The sequence below is a fragment of the Ascaphus truei genome, chromosome 1 (assembly GCF_040206685.1).
Source record: "Ascaphus truei isolate aAscTru1 chromosome 1, aAscTru1.hap1, whole genome shotgun sequence".
Classification (NCBI taxonomy): Eukaryota; Metazoa; Chordata; class Amphibia; order Anura; family Ascaphidae; genus Ascaphus; species Ascaphus truei.
This window is the reverse complement of record NC_134483.1, coordinates 16,442,637-16,458,554: the sequence shown is the minus strand read 5'-3', so window position 1 is coordinate 16,458,554 and position 15,918 is coordinate 16,442,637. Positions and strand designations below refer to the sequence as shown.

The window sequence follows — 15,918 nt, the reverse complement described above, 5'->3', positions numbered from 1 at the left end:
TAAATGCCTGTATAATTCTTATCATGTGAGTGTAATACATCTTACCTTTTCCACATAAATATTTGCATACAGTCTGCACTATGTCCGGTTTTCCTTTAATTTTATAAGGTACCCGTGGGCAAACAGAAGTTTATATCCATATCATCACAACTAAAGATACCCTTACGTGCACGTATTCCATCTCACACTTGTGAGTATTTTATTCGGAGATTTGAAGAAGACATTTCCACTGTTATCACAACAATATTACACCATTAGATTATTTTTTCTATTTCCACATGTTTTGCGCTTCCCAACGATCAACACTTCATCTACTTCACATGGGATTGTGAGAGAAATCCCTCCACCGGGTCACAGCAGCAATCAGCATATGTGTTTGTATATCATATTGTTGTCTCCACACTATTGCACTGATTTTTGTTGCACAAAGCTAACTAGAGCGCCACTGTTGATATATTCACTTTTCACTTGTTTTGCCTTATGACTGATCTTTTAAATATAAATGTGTTAGGAGACCTTGTCTCCCGTGACACTCACAGCTCAGACTTTCCATTTATAGAAAAGATAATCTGTTTGTCCGCCCTTAGAAACAATGCATTCGTGCCCATTTAGTTCAAATGGTCCCCAGACACCCCAGGGGAGCAGCACAACAAGGTGACCTCAGCAAATACCAGGAAGCAGCTGTAAATCCATGCGAAGTCGAAATAGCATGAATACAGCAACTACAAGTATAATCTCTAGCCAGGGAGTCTTTACACTACAGCAGGGCCCCGCTTCTCAGCGCTTCGCTTCTCGGCGATCCGCTGATACGGCTGCACCGAGAAGGGGGCCGCCATGTTGGTTGTGAAAATCGCGCATGCGTAGAACGGGTGGGTGCGCCCGGCGCGCATGCGCAGACCGCAGGTTGCGCGCGCATACCATAGGTTGCACATGCGCAGAACTGCAAAAATGCCGGTTTGCGCATGCGCAGAAGTGAAAATCGCCGGATCCGCTTTCCGGCGATTTTCACTATACGGCGGGCCTCTGGAACGGAACCCGCCGTATACCCGGGGCCCTGCTTTATTTCTTCTTCCTGAAGGTGCCTTGCCGTGCTTATGAGGGGAGAGTGTCTGGTCGGAATGTTAACCAGGACTGACGATCGAAGTTAATTTATCTATGCAGTTAATAGTTCTTGATTATTGGAACACACAAATAAGTTATGGTGAGTGAGAAAGTGACAAAAACACAATTTTTGAACCCAGGGTTTGCTGCAAAATCTGTGAAAAACCGAGGGCATAAGCTTAAAGGGATCCACATTAAAGTGAATTAGAAGCAAAGTGATATAATAATAGCATGTTCTTGTATAGCGCTGCTAGTTTTTACACAGCGCTTTACAGAGACATTTTGCAGGCACAGGTCCGTGGAGTTTACAATCTATGTTTTTGGTGCCTGAGGCACAGGGAGATAAAGTGACTTGCCCGAGGTCACAAGGAGATGACACCGGGAATTGAACCAGGTTCCCCTGCTTCAAACTCAGTGCCAGTCAGTGTCTTTACTCAATGAACTGCTCCTTCTCCCTAATATGATATAATATAGAATATGAGTGCTTGTGATTACCCAGAATCCCTGACTGCAGTGGAAGCAATGTATGGTATGTGCTTATCGGTAAGGATTGGAGTCCTGTCTGAGACGTGTATGTGCTCATAAATATATTTATTTTATCAATGATAACCGAGATAATGCTGCAGTAAGTGGAAGCACCTACAAAGGGGGATAAATTGTCCCAAAATAAGAAACTTCTCACCTTCATATACACAGGAGACAGTGTATCTCTCCCCTACTGTTGTACCCTAGGTACAGCACAATTGGTGCAACTAGTAGTTAATAGGTACAGCTGCATATTCTCCTTCAGAAGTATAACTTGAGGTTCTGATATGAAAGAGACTGCGATAGGGTTTTAACCCCTGACTAAATAGGGCTCCAAATAGAAAGCCTGTATCTGGCTGATGAGTCCAGCAGGGAGCTGGTTAATTTGCAGCTTCAGACAATTAGCCAGTCTCCACCTGTCTCATCACTCAGGTAGAGGGAATCTCTCCAGCACTAAGGAGGTGTGTGCTGTCAGAGAGGGATCCCAGGGAACCAGCCCCTCTATTCCTGGACGCAGAGGGCCCGGGAACCCGTCAGAGGGTGCACCCCACCGACACCAACCCAGACCCGGACTGAGGGAAAGAGCCCCGGATAACAGGTACCTCTTTGGACTTTTGGTCTGTGGTTGGCAAGAGGCCTGTCCTCCCAGCCATGCAGATAGGGACGGGGAAGTGTGAGTCAGCCCTTACAAAGGGATAGGGCTATTTGTTTATTTTGAATGCTGCCATAAAGCTGTGTTTTGGAATACACGGCCTAAATAAATGCCAATGTCTATTTCCCCCAAATCTATGTCTCCCTCTGCACTCCTACAGAGGCTATCAAAGTGACGGTGAACCTACGGCATGATGTGGTCTGAACATTAATATTACCTTAGGGTGGATAGCTGTAGAGGTTTGTTGGCCTTGTTTTGCACTGGGATGGTTGCTCCTGCATTTCTCCTGCTCTTAATTCTGGGTGCATACAGTACATAGTATGATGATGCACAATGAACCCAAGTTCCTCACTAATGTGGTTTCACAATCCTCCTCTCACTCACATTGCTCAGATCCCTCACCTGTACTTTTCCTCAGGTATCCTCTCTCTGTCTCCAGGGAGGACAGGAGGCCAGCAAGTAAACCCACAGGTTGTTTCAACGCCAGACTTGGTACACACATCACAGTTTTGCCAGATACCTGAATAAAGTTCTCAGTATTGTACTGCTGTTAGTATGCACCATAATCATACATTGTCAACAATTGGATCATCTGTATCCATCTTTTTATTGGGATTCTTTAGAGTGACCACTTTGTCTTGCTCCATAAAAAAGCAGAACGTTTAACGCTATTATATATAACTGTAACTATTATATATAACCCCCGGTTCCCCTGATCTTCCTTTGCCCCCTGCCTTACCCCTGTGGCAGTGGAGGAAGGGGACGGCGACTTCTCCCAGCGGGCACCGCCCTCTTGGTTATGGCGCGAGCTTCACCCATGCGCAGTAAAGATCGTGCACGCGGTCCCCATAGGAAAGAGCTGTGCCAAGGACTACAATTCCCAGCAGCCTCTGGGGACTGCACTTTCACCCTGGTCACAGGCAGCATTGAAGCCAATAGAGCTGGCAGATTCTCATGCTGCAGAGTTGCAACAATGTTGTGTGCAGACAGGGTTTTTGTTAGTCAGAGCGAGGAGCAGCCAAGGGAAGGAGGTAGGGTACAGGAGTCAGTGACTCCCTGTACTAGGCCAGCAACCCCCAAGGCCTGAGATAGCCCTGACTCACCCAGTAGAGTGAGTGTTGCCAGGGACAGCCCTCAGGTTAGGGACCCTGTCACTTACATCAGTTGGAGCAGCGGAGCAGAAGGGGAAGGAAGGGTGCAGGGAGCGAGTGAAGTTCCTGCATCGCGTAAGGTCCCCCCTCTCCCAGGTAGGCCCCAACTCACCACCAGGTTAGTGGGTAATTGATAAGGGACGGCCCCCGTTAGGGACTCTGCCCTTAGTGTGAGTGCTGTCTTGTCAGAGTCACGGCTGTTAGTGCTGTGAGGTCTGACAGGCAGGCACAGTGTGGTGCAGCACGTTTGCTGTATGTAGGCTAAGTAGGTGGCAGTACGTTACTGCAAGTACTAGGTACGAGGTAGTTAGAGTTAGGACCGGGAAGAGCTAGGGGGACGGGATATGCCATTAACCCCTTAGGTCCCAGGTAGGTCCTCACTCCCCAGTTTGTGGTGCTACAGGGACAGGCCCTAGGTTAGGGACCTGTCACGTTAGTGCCAGTGATAGATAGGGACACAGCGGACGCTGCGCTTCCTGAAAGGAGACTTGGGCTCAAGTCTGTGCCCAGAGAGAAAGACTATCTTCAGCGTGAGATCTACCCTGACGGACCCCAAGCAGGGATTGACCGGACCGGATCAGATGGGATCCCAGAGCAACAGATCCTTTGTGAAGTCCTTGCAGGCCCGAGTGCAGGAGCACTCGGCAGGTACTCTATAAGTGCACCAACAAATCATAACATTCTCTTAACACATAGTGGCAGCGCTGACCACGGGACAAAGGGGTTGGGCTGTGGGCACCGTGTGGGGATGTTATAATGTTGTGATGTTATGAGTATGATGTACTAGTTATCCTTTGTTCATTCAGTAAACCTGTTATCCATAATACTGGTGTATGTGGTTTCTGGGTGGATTCCTATGTAGGGTCATTCTACATTCCCATAGAATCCTACATAGGTGGAGGCGCTGAAACCAAGAAACCTTCCAGAGGATTCACCCCAGGCTCTCACTAGCGGAGGCTCAGGCCTCCTGTGAGCCTGCAGGTATATGCACCACACCTGGTAACACCGTATGTTCTCCGCACCCACACCATATCTGCGATTGGGGCGGGGGGGGGGAATACCCGTTACATAACTATATAAAGAAGTCTAACCGTTTTTTTTTCTTGTTAACTTTTTTTCAAGCTTGTCCTGGTTTTGGGAAGATTATTTACCATCCTGATTATGCAGAAACTGGAGACGTTTGTGTCGCTTTGCAGATTACCAAATATCTGGCAGCAAAATCATCCAAACGCCTTCATATCTTAAATAGCAAAACACTTTCCCCAGTATTTACTATAAGATACAGTGTTCAGTGAAAGCACAAATACAGCTCAACCCTGTTATAACGCGATCCGTTACGACGTGAATACGCTTATAACGGGATGCAAGCATGGCTCCTACTTTTTGTATTTATGAATACTTTAGTTTACAACACGATTATTGGTATCTTAAAAACTTTATTGTACAGTGAATACAATTGTACATTATTTCTAACGCGATCCGCTTATAATGCGATGTAATTCTTTGGACCCCAAGCACAGCGTTATAAGGGGGTTGATCTGTATTTGCATAAAACAAGCCAAAAGAGAGGTACCTCTCCCCAAAGACGGGGAGAGTATAGAATACCCGATTACATGCACTCTCAGATCAAATTGGTACAATTAAGGTGTCAGTACATGAAACACTATTGTAGACGTGTAATGGAGAAAACATGTAAAGTTACCCCTAAGTGGATGTATAGCATTGGCGATATGGTTACATTATTTTATTTCTAACAAAATTAAAAATAATTGGGGCAAAAATGTTTTTCAAACGCCATGGGTCGTATAACCACGGAGGTATTGTCCACTGTGGTGTTGACCACTGAGAATTGAACAATATTGGAACTGTTAAAGCTGCAGTCCACGCAATATCCTACATGTGTTTTTTTGTTTTTTAATAAATCAGTTCTGTGAGAAAATACTTGTAGCATTTAAAAAAATGTATTAGAATGTAACAGGCATTTTTGTTCCTATAGCAGCCATATACAAAGTCACCTCCCCTTTTCCCCTTCTGAAACAGCATCACCTTTTTGAGCCCTGCCCTCTCTAGCAGTGAACCAATTGTATCTAGTGCCTGCCCGGTCACATGATCTTCCTCACATAACTTTATCTGTCAGTGCAGCAGAAGAGGACCCAAGATGCATTTAGTGAACCCCCAGCCGAATTGACAGTGATCAATTACAGGAGAACGGATCGATTTTACAATTTAGCTAATCAGTGTGCAGATTGTATTAATGCACATATCGAATGCAATTTATTTTTTTAAACGACAGCTTGAACTGCAGTTTTAATAGCAGCAATAGACAGAATATTGTTCAAATTGCCCTATAAATTCAATTGGGCTAATAATCCTAAAGCGGTGCTCAGTGACCAGCAGACCGTGCCTGTGGATATTCAAAGAGCAGGGGCAAAATGTAAAGCTCTGTTCATTCTGGTCTTAGTGCTGCCAGGCTAATGCTGCTGCAGAGTTAGATATCAAAGCCCGGCATTTGTGGAGTAAACAGTGAGCGGACAGGATGGGAGGGGCAGGTATTCCCTAATTGTATTGTAAATCAGTAGCACTGCGGCCGCAAAGCCTCAGTAGCACACTTCCCACAGGTGGCCCTGCAAGGGTGTGTGACTGCTCTTAGAAATATAAAAGCATGTTAATGACTGATATTTTGCGAGTGAAGATATTAGCACATCCTTGGAATTCTCTGGCAGCTCCACCTGCAGGTGATTCAGAAAACAGTAGTGCAAACATTAATGGGACAATCTGCATGATCGGAGCCACTTACACATTACAGGAAGTCAGCACTTAACTCAGAGTGTGTGTGCAAGTGTGTCAATACAAGTACTACAAGTGTAACCGCTCAAACATATCTCAGTGCAGACGTAGACTGGTTCTCCTCCAAGAGTATAACAAAGCGTGAATATCAAAAAGGGCAGAAAGATGCCGTTTAGCTGTGTGCACACAGGTATTCTATGTATAAACACTATGACAGATATGTTCACATGGAATGCCTCAAATAAAGTTGAATTCAATTAAAATATAACTTTTAATAAGTGATATAACAAAATTTACACTCACAGTGGTATACATTTCTCAGAAAACAATTTAAAATCAGGTTGGGTGTGAGAGTGATTATGGCTGCTATATGGTTCTAGAGTTTCCCTCGATTGTTTCTTATCCATTAACTTTTTGTTGCAGCATCTAGAACCTTCCAAGTAGGGCCCTACATTGCAACAAGGACGATCTGCTGGTGAATAACATCAAGGGAAAAACACCAGATAGAATAAGATGCATGGGAACATGTAACAATCTCCTCTTCCTCAGCTTAGCGATACTGATTTACAAATATTCCATGAGTTTAACACAGATGTAAAACTCAAGTTAACAACCTAAGGCCGCGGCCAGGGTGGGAGAGCGCTCGCTGGCGCTCGAGCGCCGTGACGTCGGGCGCTGGCCGTTTAATGGCCAGCCAGTTGCGTGCTTGAGGGGGCGTGTCTGGGGGTGCGGCCTTCCCGTCACGGAGCTGATTCGCCCTCATTGGGCGAACCGCTCACGTGACGCATCAGCAGCCAAATAAAATGTGGTTGTCTCGCCAAGCAGGTAAGCGCCGCGCATGCGCAGGCCACACACATTGCATCAATGTGTTGCATCGCGGCCAGCGCGAGCGCGCCCGCCCGGTCAGCAGCAACCTGGCCAAGGCCTAAGGCAGATGATGCGGACTGAAGTACTCCTCATTTACACCCTGGAAACATAAGCATTCGGCTCCCTTGAAAAAGCTCCGTTAGGGGAGCGTTGGGGAACATGATTTAGTGTGATGTCAGACACATGATTTAGTGTGACGTCAGACACATGATTTAGTGTGACGTCAGACACATGATTTAGTGTGACGTCAGACACATGATTTAGTGTGACGTCAGACACATGATTTAGTGTGACGTCAGACATCACAGGGTGTTAGCAGAGGGGTGATAAGAGGAAACCACAGTGCTCCTAGAAAACAAATGTAGCCAAGTGTAAGATTGGTGTACATATCTCTTTCTCATGCTGGCAGTAAACCTGGTAAGTATGCAGGATTGCCAGCAACAATCAATGGAGGTTTGCCCTCAAACCCTGGTGAGGTGTCATATGTCCCCAAAGGAAGTGACAACATGCATTGTGCCCACACTTAGTGGTACAGAGCAGGTTTGTTCTCTGGGGGGTGATATAAGACACAGCACTGCCTAAAGTTAGAAGTCAGTTTCCTGTTGTTGTGCTGCCTCTGTTCAGTGAGAGGCACGTGAAGGTTTGCAACAGTGTTGCAGTGTCTCCTGCTAGCTGTGAGTCAGTGAGCATACACAGCAGAGTTAGAGGAGCTGACAGACAGAGCAGCTCAAGAGAGAGACAAAGCAGCTCAGGAGAGGAGCTTACAGCAGCCAGAGAAGCTGGGGAATCTCTTTGAGAGTAAATGTGGAAAGCAGATCTATTAGGGAGAAGGGACCTTCCTAATGGAATGCTGCACAGAGATGAGCGGCTGAGATGCTATCTGTGAGGGGCAGCTTGCCCATACCATGCAAATAAAGATGCCCTTGTTAAAGATACCCCCACTGTGTGAGTGTGAGCTTACTCAACAGTGGATGGCATCAAGAAGGAGCTCCTCACCAAGACCATCTCCCTGCGGAAGCACAGATCCTGATAAGGTGGAGGCGCTGCACATGAAGTAAGTTGGACTCGCACCCACTACCTCAGATACCTGTTCCTGATGACATCCCCTAATACCACCAAGCGGGAGACTCAGGAGTCCTGTTACTTGCAGGTGCACCACCATACACGACCATGTAATGGGGACCGGTTAGACCACACGGGCCAATGTGAGATTGGGTGGGTCAGACAAGGGGGTCCACCCGTTACACAAACATTTGATATAATCGAAACAAACAGCTTGATAAATAGTCCCTTAGATCATTCTAAGACCCTCCTAAGTACGACGGAGATTCCAAACGCTGCAATAAGATAAGAAACAATCAAGGGGAACTCTAGAACAGGGGTGTCCAACTCCAGGGGTGGGAGAGAGTATATGGCTGCTATAGGGGAGAGAGTATATGGCTGCTATGGGTGGTGGGATAAAGTATATGGCTGCTATAGGGGGTGAGAGAGTATATGGCTGCTATAGGGGGTGAGAGAGAGTATATGACTGCTATAGGGGGTGGGAGAGAGTATATGGCTTCTATAGGGGGTGAGAGAGAGTAAATGGCAGCTACAGGGGTGGGAGAGAGTATATAGCCACTATCAGGGGTGGGAGAGAGTATATGGCTGCTTTAGGTGATGGGAGAGAGTATATGGCTGCTATAGGGGAGAGAGTATATGGCTGCAATAGGTGGTGGAAGAGAGTATATGGCTGCTATAGGGGGGCGAGTATATGACTGCTATAGGGGTGGTGGGAGAGAGTATATGGCTGCTATAGGGGGAGAGTATATGGCTGTTATAGGTGGTGGGAGAGAGTATATGGCTTCTATAGGGAATGGGAGAGAGTATATGGCTGCTATGGGGGTGGGAGAGATTATATGGCTGCAAAAGGTGGTGGGAGAGAGTATATGGCTGCAAAAGGTGGTGGGAGAGAGTATATGGCTGATATAGGGGGTGGGAGAGAGTATATGGCTGCTATAAGGAGAGAGAGTATATGGCTGCAATAGGTGGTGGGAGAGAGTATATGGCTGCTATAGGTGGTGGGAGAGAGTATATATGGCTGCTACAAGGGGTGGAAGAGAGTATATGGCTGCTATAGGGGGTGGGAGAGAGTATATGGCTGCTATAGGGGGTGGGAGAGAGTGTATGGCTGCTATAGGTGGTGGGAAAGAGTATATGGCTGCTATAGGGGTGGGAGAGAGTATATGGCTGCTATAGGGGGTGGGAGAGAGTATATGGCTGCAATAGGGGTAGACTATATGGCTTCTATAGGTGGAGGGAGAGATTATATGGCTGCTATAGGGGATGAGAGAGAGTATATGGCTGCTATAGGGGGTGAGAGAGAGTATATGGCTGCTATAGGGGGTGAGAGATTATATGACTGCTATAGGGGGTGAGAGAGAGTAAATGGCTGCTATAGGGGGTGGGAGAGAGTATATGGCTTCTATAGGGGGTGAGAGAGAGTAAATGGCTACTATAGAGGGGAGAGAGTATATAGCCACTATCGGGGGTGGGAGAGAATATATGGCTGCTATATGGGGTGGGAGAGAGTATATGGCTGCTATAGGGGGTGGGAGAGAGTATATGGCTGCTATAGGGGTGGGAGAGAGTATATGGCTGTTATAGCTCTAGAGCAGGGGTGGCCAACTCAAACGACCGAGCAACTGATTGAGCCAACTAGGCTTAAGCAGGGATATCCTGAAAACCTGACCTGTTGGTGGCCCTTGAGGACTGGAGAAGGCCACCCCTGTGCCAAGGCATTTGTGCAGCAGACCAAATATTTTTATAGGCAGCTATCAAATGCTCCAACAGCCTTTCCCAAAACCTCCTGATTTCTTGTACCCACATACTGCTTATCATACAGGTTGTCAGCTATAGGGAAAGAACTTAGCGATTTATTCCATAGAAACAGAATATGATATTGAATCATTTTCTATATAAAAATAGGACAAAACCATTTTTAAACCATTATAAAGTATATATAAATGATACTATGTCTAACTTAGAAGTAAATGTACTGCTGTTAAGTGGATGTTGGCATAACTCCATGTGTTCATATATACATTAATTTTACATACTGGATTAAAATGATTTATATATTGTTTTTAGGAGTTTTCTGATACTAGGAGACAGCGTACGATCCATTAATATCTTCATCACTTTCTGTCTTGTATTTAATATGCTTTAAACAATAGCTCTTTAATCAGGTGCTTTATGGAAGTTGGCGTGTCACTGAGTTGCCGTCATAGTGAATGCAGACCCATGGTTATGGGCTCACTCCATAGCATCTTCCACTCAGGGGAACTTGCCTGCTTGCAGTTTGGCTGTGACATCTCTAATACAGAGTGCTTTTCCTGGTAATGTACAGGTTAATAAAAGCTTCAGTCAGACAGAACTTTGCAGCTAATTTTGACAGATTTACTATAAATCATTCTTCCTGTTATTAAACAGGTTATTAAGAATTTATATTAGCGTTAGGGACCCCTGATATGTGGTCTGCCTTGGCGTTGGCTCAGGGGCTTACAACAATTTTGGCCAAAAATGTCAAACTAAAAGACCATTTACTTATTAGATACTTATCCATATATTTAGGCACTGTACCGTGTATGAGTCTCACTAGATGTGCTAAAAACTGAGCTTTGTCTGTGTTTTATGTTATGTCTCTGGTTTTAATCCATGTGACCTGTTACCATACAAGCACTTTCTAAAATATCTTCGCAAATTATGAGGAACTTCCAAAATCTTTCAAAACACGACATTTAATGAAAGATGGGAGCCAGAAATCAGAAGCTACCTGGAAAAAAAAGATACATTGTTATCCAACAAAGATTTCAAAATGGTGGCCTCAAAACAGCAATGTGCTGTACACGCTTGGAAATAACATAATGCAGACAGGAAGCGCCCTGCAGAGTGAAAAAGTACAATCAGGGCATGGAGACTGGTTCGGAAAGAGTAACAGGAGAGTCCTTATTTATTATGAAGACCAACAGTTTGAGAAAACATACAGTAATAAGACATTGAAAATAATAACCTCCTCAAATCTAGAAGGTTCTATGTCTTAAAATAGTGAGGAAGATGGGCTCCATCAGGGGTAACAAGATGGATGAGTAGACACGGAGGAGGAGAGTATAGGTTTGCAATCATATCTATGAATATGCGAAAGACTTCAAAATGGGGCTAAATGTTTGGGGAACGGAACGGGGACATTGGCAGAGCTTTAGAGACAACCATCCCTCTAAATGGAGCTCAGAGATTCCATGACATCGAGAGTTGGTTAAGAGCATATTGATTAGGGACCTTAGAAGAAAGTGCAAAGAGAGGTCAAAATGGTCACATTCAAAATGGCCACATTACAATAGGAAACATTTGTAAGATTCACATTTTTACCAACATACGGTAAAAAAAAACGAATAATCCACCTACCATGTCACAGCTTGCTGTAGAGATGCTAATCCTTTGATTTGGAGGATCACCAGACACTTGTGAAAGTGAAACTTCCTCCTCTTTGTAGACTGGGATGATTTATTTACACCATTGCATTGTGGCCTGAAAACCTGTGAATCTTGTGACTCAAACATTACCATAATAGGCATTGTGAAAGGGATTAGGTGTTACTGACATTCCTAGTCACCATATCTACCATGGAACCACACCCTTATCAATGAATTGGGCACATTAAGTGATGTAGGGTGGTGGTGTTCACACACATTCACACATAAGACATTTCATATATATGTATGTATATGTATGTATATGTATGTATGTTATGGCTGGTCCGTAACCTGGCAAAATGAAACTGACCTGCCAACTTGAAAAGTGGAGAGGGGCAAGCTTAAACCTTGGGGTGGGGGGGGGGGAGGGGCCACTACCCTCCCAAAAGCAGCTGAGACCAGAGTCACGCAGTTAATAAACACAGATACCCAACAAGCTCTGAGAAACCCTACCATTACCACATAATATACAAGTGTCAAAAAGGAGTGCTAGTGGGCGTGGCTAAATGTATACAACAAAAAAAGACAAAGATGCCAAAGCTACTTCCAATGTGACAAAAATACACAGTGCAATACCTACAGTATATATTCTCTTGAAAAAAGGGTCATTTAGTTTAACCCTTTGGCCAAAGCGTCTTAAACCTGCTGCCACTTTCATCCTTAGGGGTTTGTCTAATGATGACATCATAATCACCTTGTCACTCAGAAAAAGGGAATAAGTAGGGGGTGACTATTTTCCTGTCGTAAAGGAATTTTTCTAAACTCCCAAAACATCCAGAGAAATACCAAGTGAAGTTATGTACCAAAGTCTCCTCGGAACAGCAAAAGTGGGGTAGGACTGAGCAGACGTTTCATCGGTAAAAAAGCCACAGGGAGATCGAGGAGAAACAGACAAGAGTGAGAAACACTCCCTGGGATGAGCACGATAGACCATTTCCAATAAGCATTGCATTCACACGGCCACCAGTCTCTGGCAGTCGCTCCGTGACGTACTTCCACCAGCCTCATGTACCTATTTTTCATGATATGCATCTACATCCCTTAAACACATCTCTCACAGACCCCAACACTCATCACCCTCCAGATATATCCCTTCCACGCTATTACAAGACACCAGTGCTATTTCATACCATGCACCTTCTACCCTCAACACAGCTAACTATGCACAATTATCTGCCACTTCTGACACACTTACTCATGCATCAACAGCCCTGTAAGACCCCAATCTCTTATATGTACATCAGATTACTATCGACAAATGAACACACTTACCTTATTAATGTGATGAGACAAAAGTACACATACTTCTCTCCTCTGATGTTGGACAAGACAAACAGTTGGATATTTTCCTTTGCTCACATAAGTTCCACTTCGGCTCCTACATACAGTGATGTATGGTCATCCATCAGTATTACCTGACCTGCTATGTCATCCTGCCATTGATCTGGTGCAATCTCAAAATGAGCCACAAAACATCCAGCTGCAGAATGAGAGGACAACCTGCTGGAGCAAGAGAGAGTGGAATCACTGTCGTGTAACATGCACAGTTGCTCTTTCTTTACACATGAGCTCAAATTGGATGAGGCGTCATGCTCAGAAATAACACATCTGACCTCAGTTTGACACTTATCATCTATTTCCATGACAAATGATTCTGCAGAAAGAGTGTCTTCCTCGGCTGAGTCACTGTAGGATTCTTCCATATTAGTGTCCACAGTTAAAATGCTGCTAATCTCTGTCTCCGTGTCATCCAGACTTATTCCACTTGAATGGGGAATATCTGTTTTCCAAGACTCACTAATATAGTTCAAGACTTCTGTAGCTTTGCTCCTCTCTTTAGGATCTATTGCCAATAGGGTACGAAACATTTTCAGTACTGCGGTGGTCAGTCTGTTCCATGGGGATGCTGGGTCAGCAACTATGGGGCTATTTTGCCAGTCTGCAAACCTGCTGTACCTTTGATCTGTGGGAAGAGCCACCCGCCATGGAAACTCACCAGTGAGCAAGCAGAAGAGAACCACTCCAAAAGCCCAAACATCGATACTGGAATCAGCCTCCAAGGTGTCACTCTTTGCGAGTTGACACACCTCAGGGGACATGTAAGGTACTTTTCCTTTCAGGGGTCTGATAGCAGTTCCTTGGAGATGTGTGAGACCAAAGTCACTCACTTTAATACAGTGACATTCTTTATCAAACACTAGAATGTTGTCGGGTTTAATGTCCCGGTGAACTAGTCCTTTGCTTTCCATAAATTCCAGTGCACTGGAGATCTGAACTGCACATCGCTTTGCTGCAGCTTCTGGGATCCCAACCTGAAATATAAAATGCATGTCATTAACGGTCAATAACAAGTATTTTCCATATTGTAAGATTTCTGCAATGTTTATCAAAAGTGCAGCTTAAAGGGAAAACAACATTTCCATATTGCTACATCTAACAGGTCTCAGTGTAACTGCAATTGTACTTGTAGAACTATTATGGTACGTGACTTCCTACTTACAGGAGCCTGAATGAGTGAGAGGAGATCACCAACTGGTGAGAGCTCCTGGGCAAAGACGAAGTGTTCACAGGTCTGGAAGGCTAGACCATAGCTCCCGATGACATTGGGATGAGATGAGAGGAAGAAGGACACACTGAACTCCATGAGGAAGCCTCTCTGTGTTGTTCTTTTCTTATCCAGGAGTTTCATAGCCATCATCTTATCTGTAAGGAGGAGAGGAAGTCGTGCTTAGTTGTGAATACATTAAATGTGCACTCACTGCGTATACTGTGAGCTCTATGTAAGTTACAATTATGTCTGCAGCATTTGTCCATGTATTGATCCTCACCCCTGTTTTATCAGTGCAGTTCTGTATATTACATTGTAAAGTGCAGAGTACAGCATCAGTGCTACATATGAATAAAGAAGTTTGTGTATACATATATGTATGCATCTTTTATAAAGACCAATGGGGTGCGCTCACTAACTACACCTGGGTAGCAGTTGGGCTTTTAGGAGTGCCAGAGAGCAGTAACAAAGAGGTCCACCTGTACCTGTCAGTGAATCAGACAGGATGGTGAATGGATGCACTGCCAAAATACTAACACTCATTGCATTATTAATATCTGCTACTATTCCCGGGCCTGACCGAATAGGGGCACTAGTTTGTGGGGTTTTAGGGAGGGCACTGGAGACTTAATCACAGGGTATGGCTGGGAACTTCGTCTTGATGGATGTGGTCCAATCACATATTTTCTAGTCTAACCATCTCTATTAGCTCAAATATTCCCAATATGGTGGGCACGTGTTTCGCCAGATTTGACTTGATACTATCTATGTTATTCATTTGCTTCCCTGGTGAAACCTCTGTCCAACTCCCTGGCTAACTCCTAGTGAAGGGGATACTACACAACATGTGGGAGTAAAGCCCTTGGTGGCCACATTTTGTACATGAATGAACAGCAAGATCTTAAGACATGGATGGCAATTTGATCACTCACCTGTGTTTTTGTCCTTTACCATCATCACTGAACCATAAGACCCCCTGCCAAGCTCCTTTATGACCTGGACGTGTTCCTGCAGCTCTGCATGCTGCAGGCTTTGGGATGTTAAGGTCACCAGTCCTTCTAGGATAAGCTCAATATCTGACACATTTGAAGCCATTGTTCACACCTGTAAATCAAGGAATTGTAATTAGTTATATTTAATCAGTAGTTTTTATAAATATCTTAACTTTCTAATACAATAGTATTGCAGTCTGTGTAATCTAACTAATATATCTAAATGAGTTACATTGTAATAACCACTGTGTTTAAAAAATATTAATGAAAATGAATGTGTCCCTATTACCACACAGTTTTGATCTCATAGAAAATAAGAGACCACAAAATACATTATGGTCTGGGATTGTAATAGGAAAAATGTTGTATATTACGTGAGAATATTGGATATTTGCTAGTAGCAAAAGTGTCACAAAACTATGAACATTCATCCAGACTACAAAGAGTGACATTGGAGCGAGGGAGAGAAAAGGGAGAGAGGGAGAAGAGTAAGGAAGGGTGAGAGGATACAGTATGTGTGTGAAAATGTCACAAATTTACAATATACTTAAACATTTTGCTAAAGTTTTTGTGAGCCAAAATTGGGGACATTGGCACATCTCTAGTGACCACGATTCATTCCTCTAAACAGATCTCAGAGCCTCTCTGACAAGTACAAATGACCACACAGCATATTGATTAGGGGCCATAGAATGAAATGGGAAATAGTCCATCTGGTCTTATTACAAACACAAAACATTTAATATCAATGTTTTTGCCAATATATAACAAAGCTCATAAATCA

The 15,918-nt window shown here is 44.3% G+C and overlaps 1 protein-coding gene across 1 annotated transcript; it reads right to left on the bottom strand.

The window, feature by feature from the left end:
* Positions 1-12,949: 12,949 nt before the first annotated feature.
* LOC142468345 (serine/threonine-protein kinase SBK1-like) lies at positions 12,950-15,237 on the bottom strand. Its single transcript, XM_075574831.1, has 3 exons — positions 15,075-15,237; positions 14,095-14,297; positions 12,950-13,906 (listed from the first exon to the last, which is right to left on the bottom strand). Exons 1-3 carry the CDS (start codon positions 15,235-15,237, stop codon positions 12,950-12,952), a joined length of 1,323 nt encoding a protein of 440 aa, XP_075430946.1.
* Between the last annotated feature and the right edge of the window lie 681 nt (positions 15,238-15,918).

Bases quoted from the DNA above. Each gene is read 5' to 3' on its own strand.
- LOC142468345 (XM_075574831.1), bottom strand. From the start codon at position 15,237: ATGGCTTCAAATGTGTCAGATATTGAGCTTATCCTAGAAGGACTGGTG. The intron at 14,298-15,074 runs GTGAGTGATCAA...TCCTCCTTACAG, and splicing joins GGTAAAGGACAAAAACACAG to ATAAGATGATGGCTATGAAA. The intron at 13,907-14,094 runs GTAAGTAGGAAG...TTTATATTTCAG, and splicing joins TCTCACTCATTCAGGCTCCT to GTTGGGATCCCAGAAGCTGC.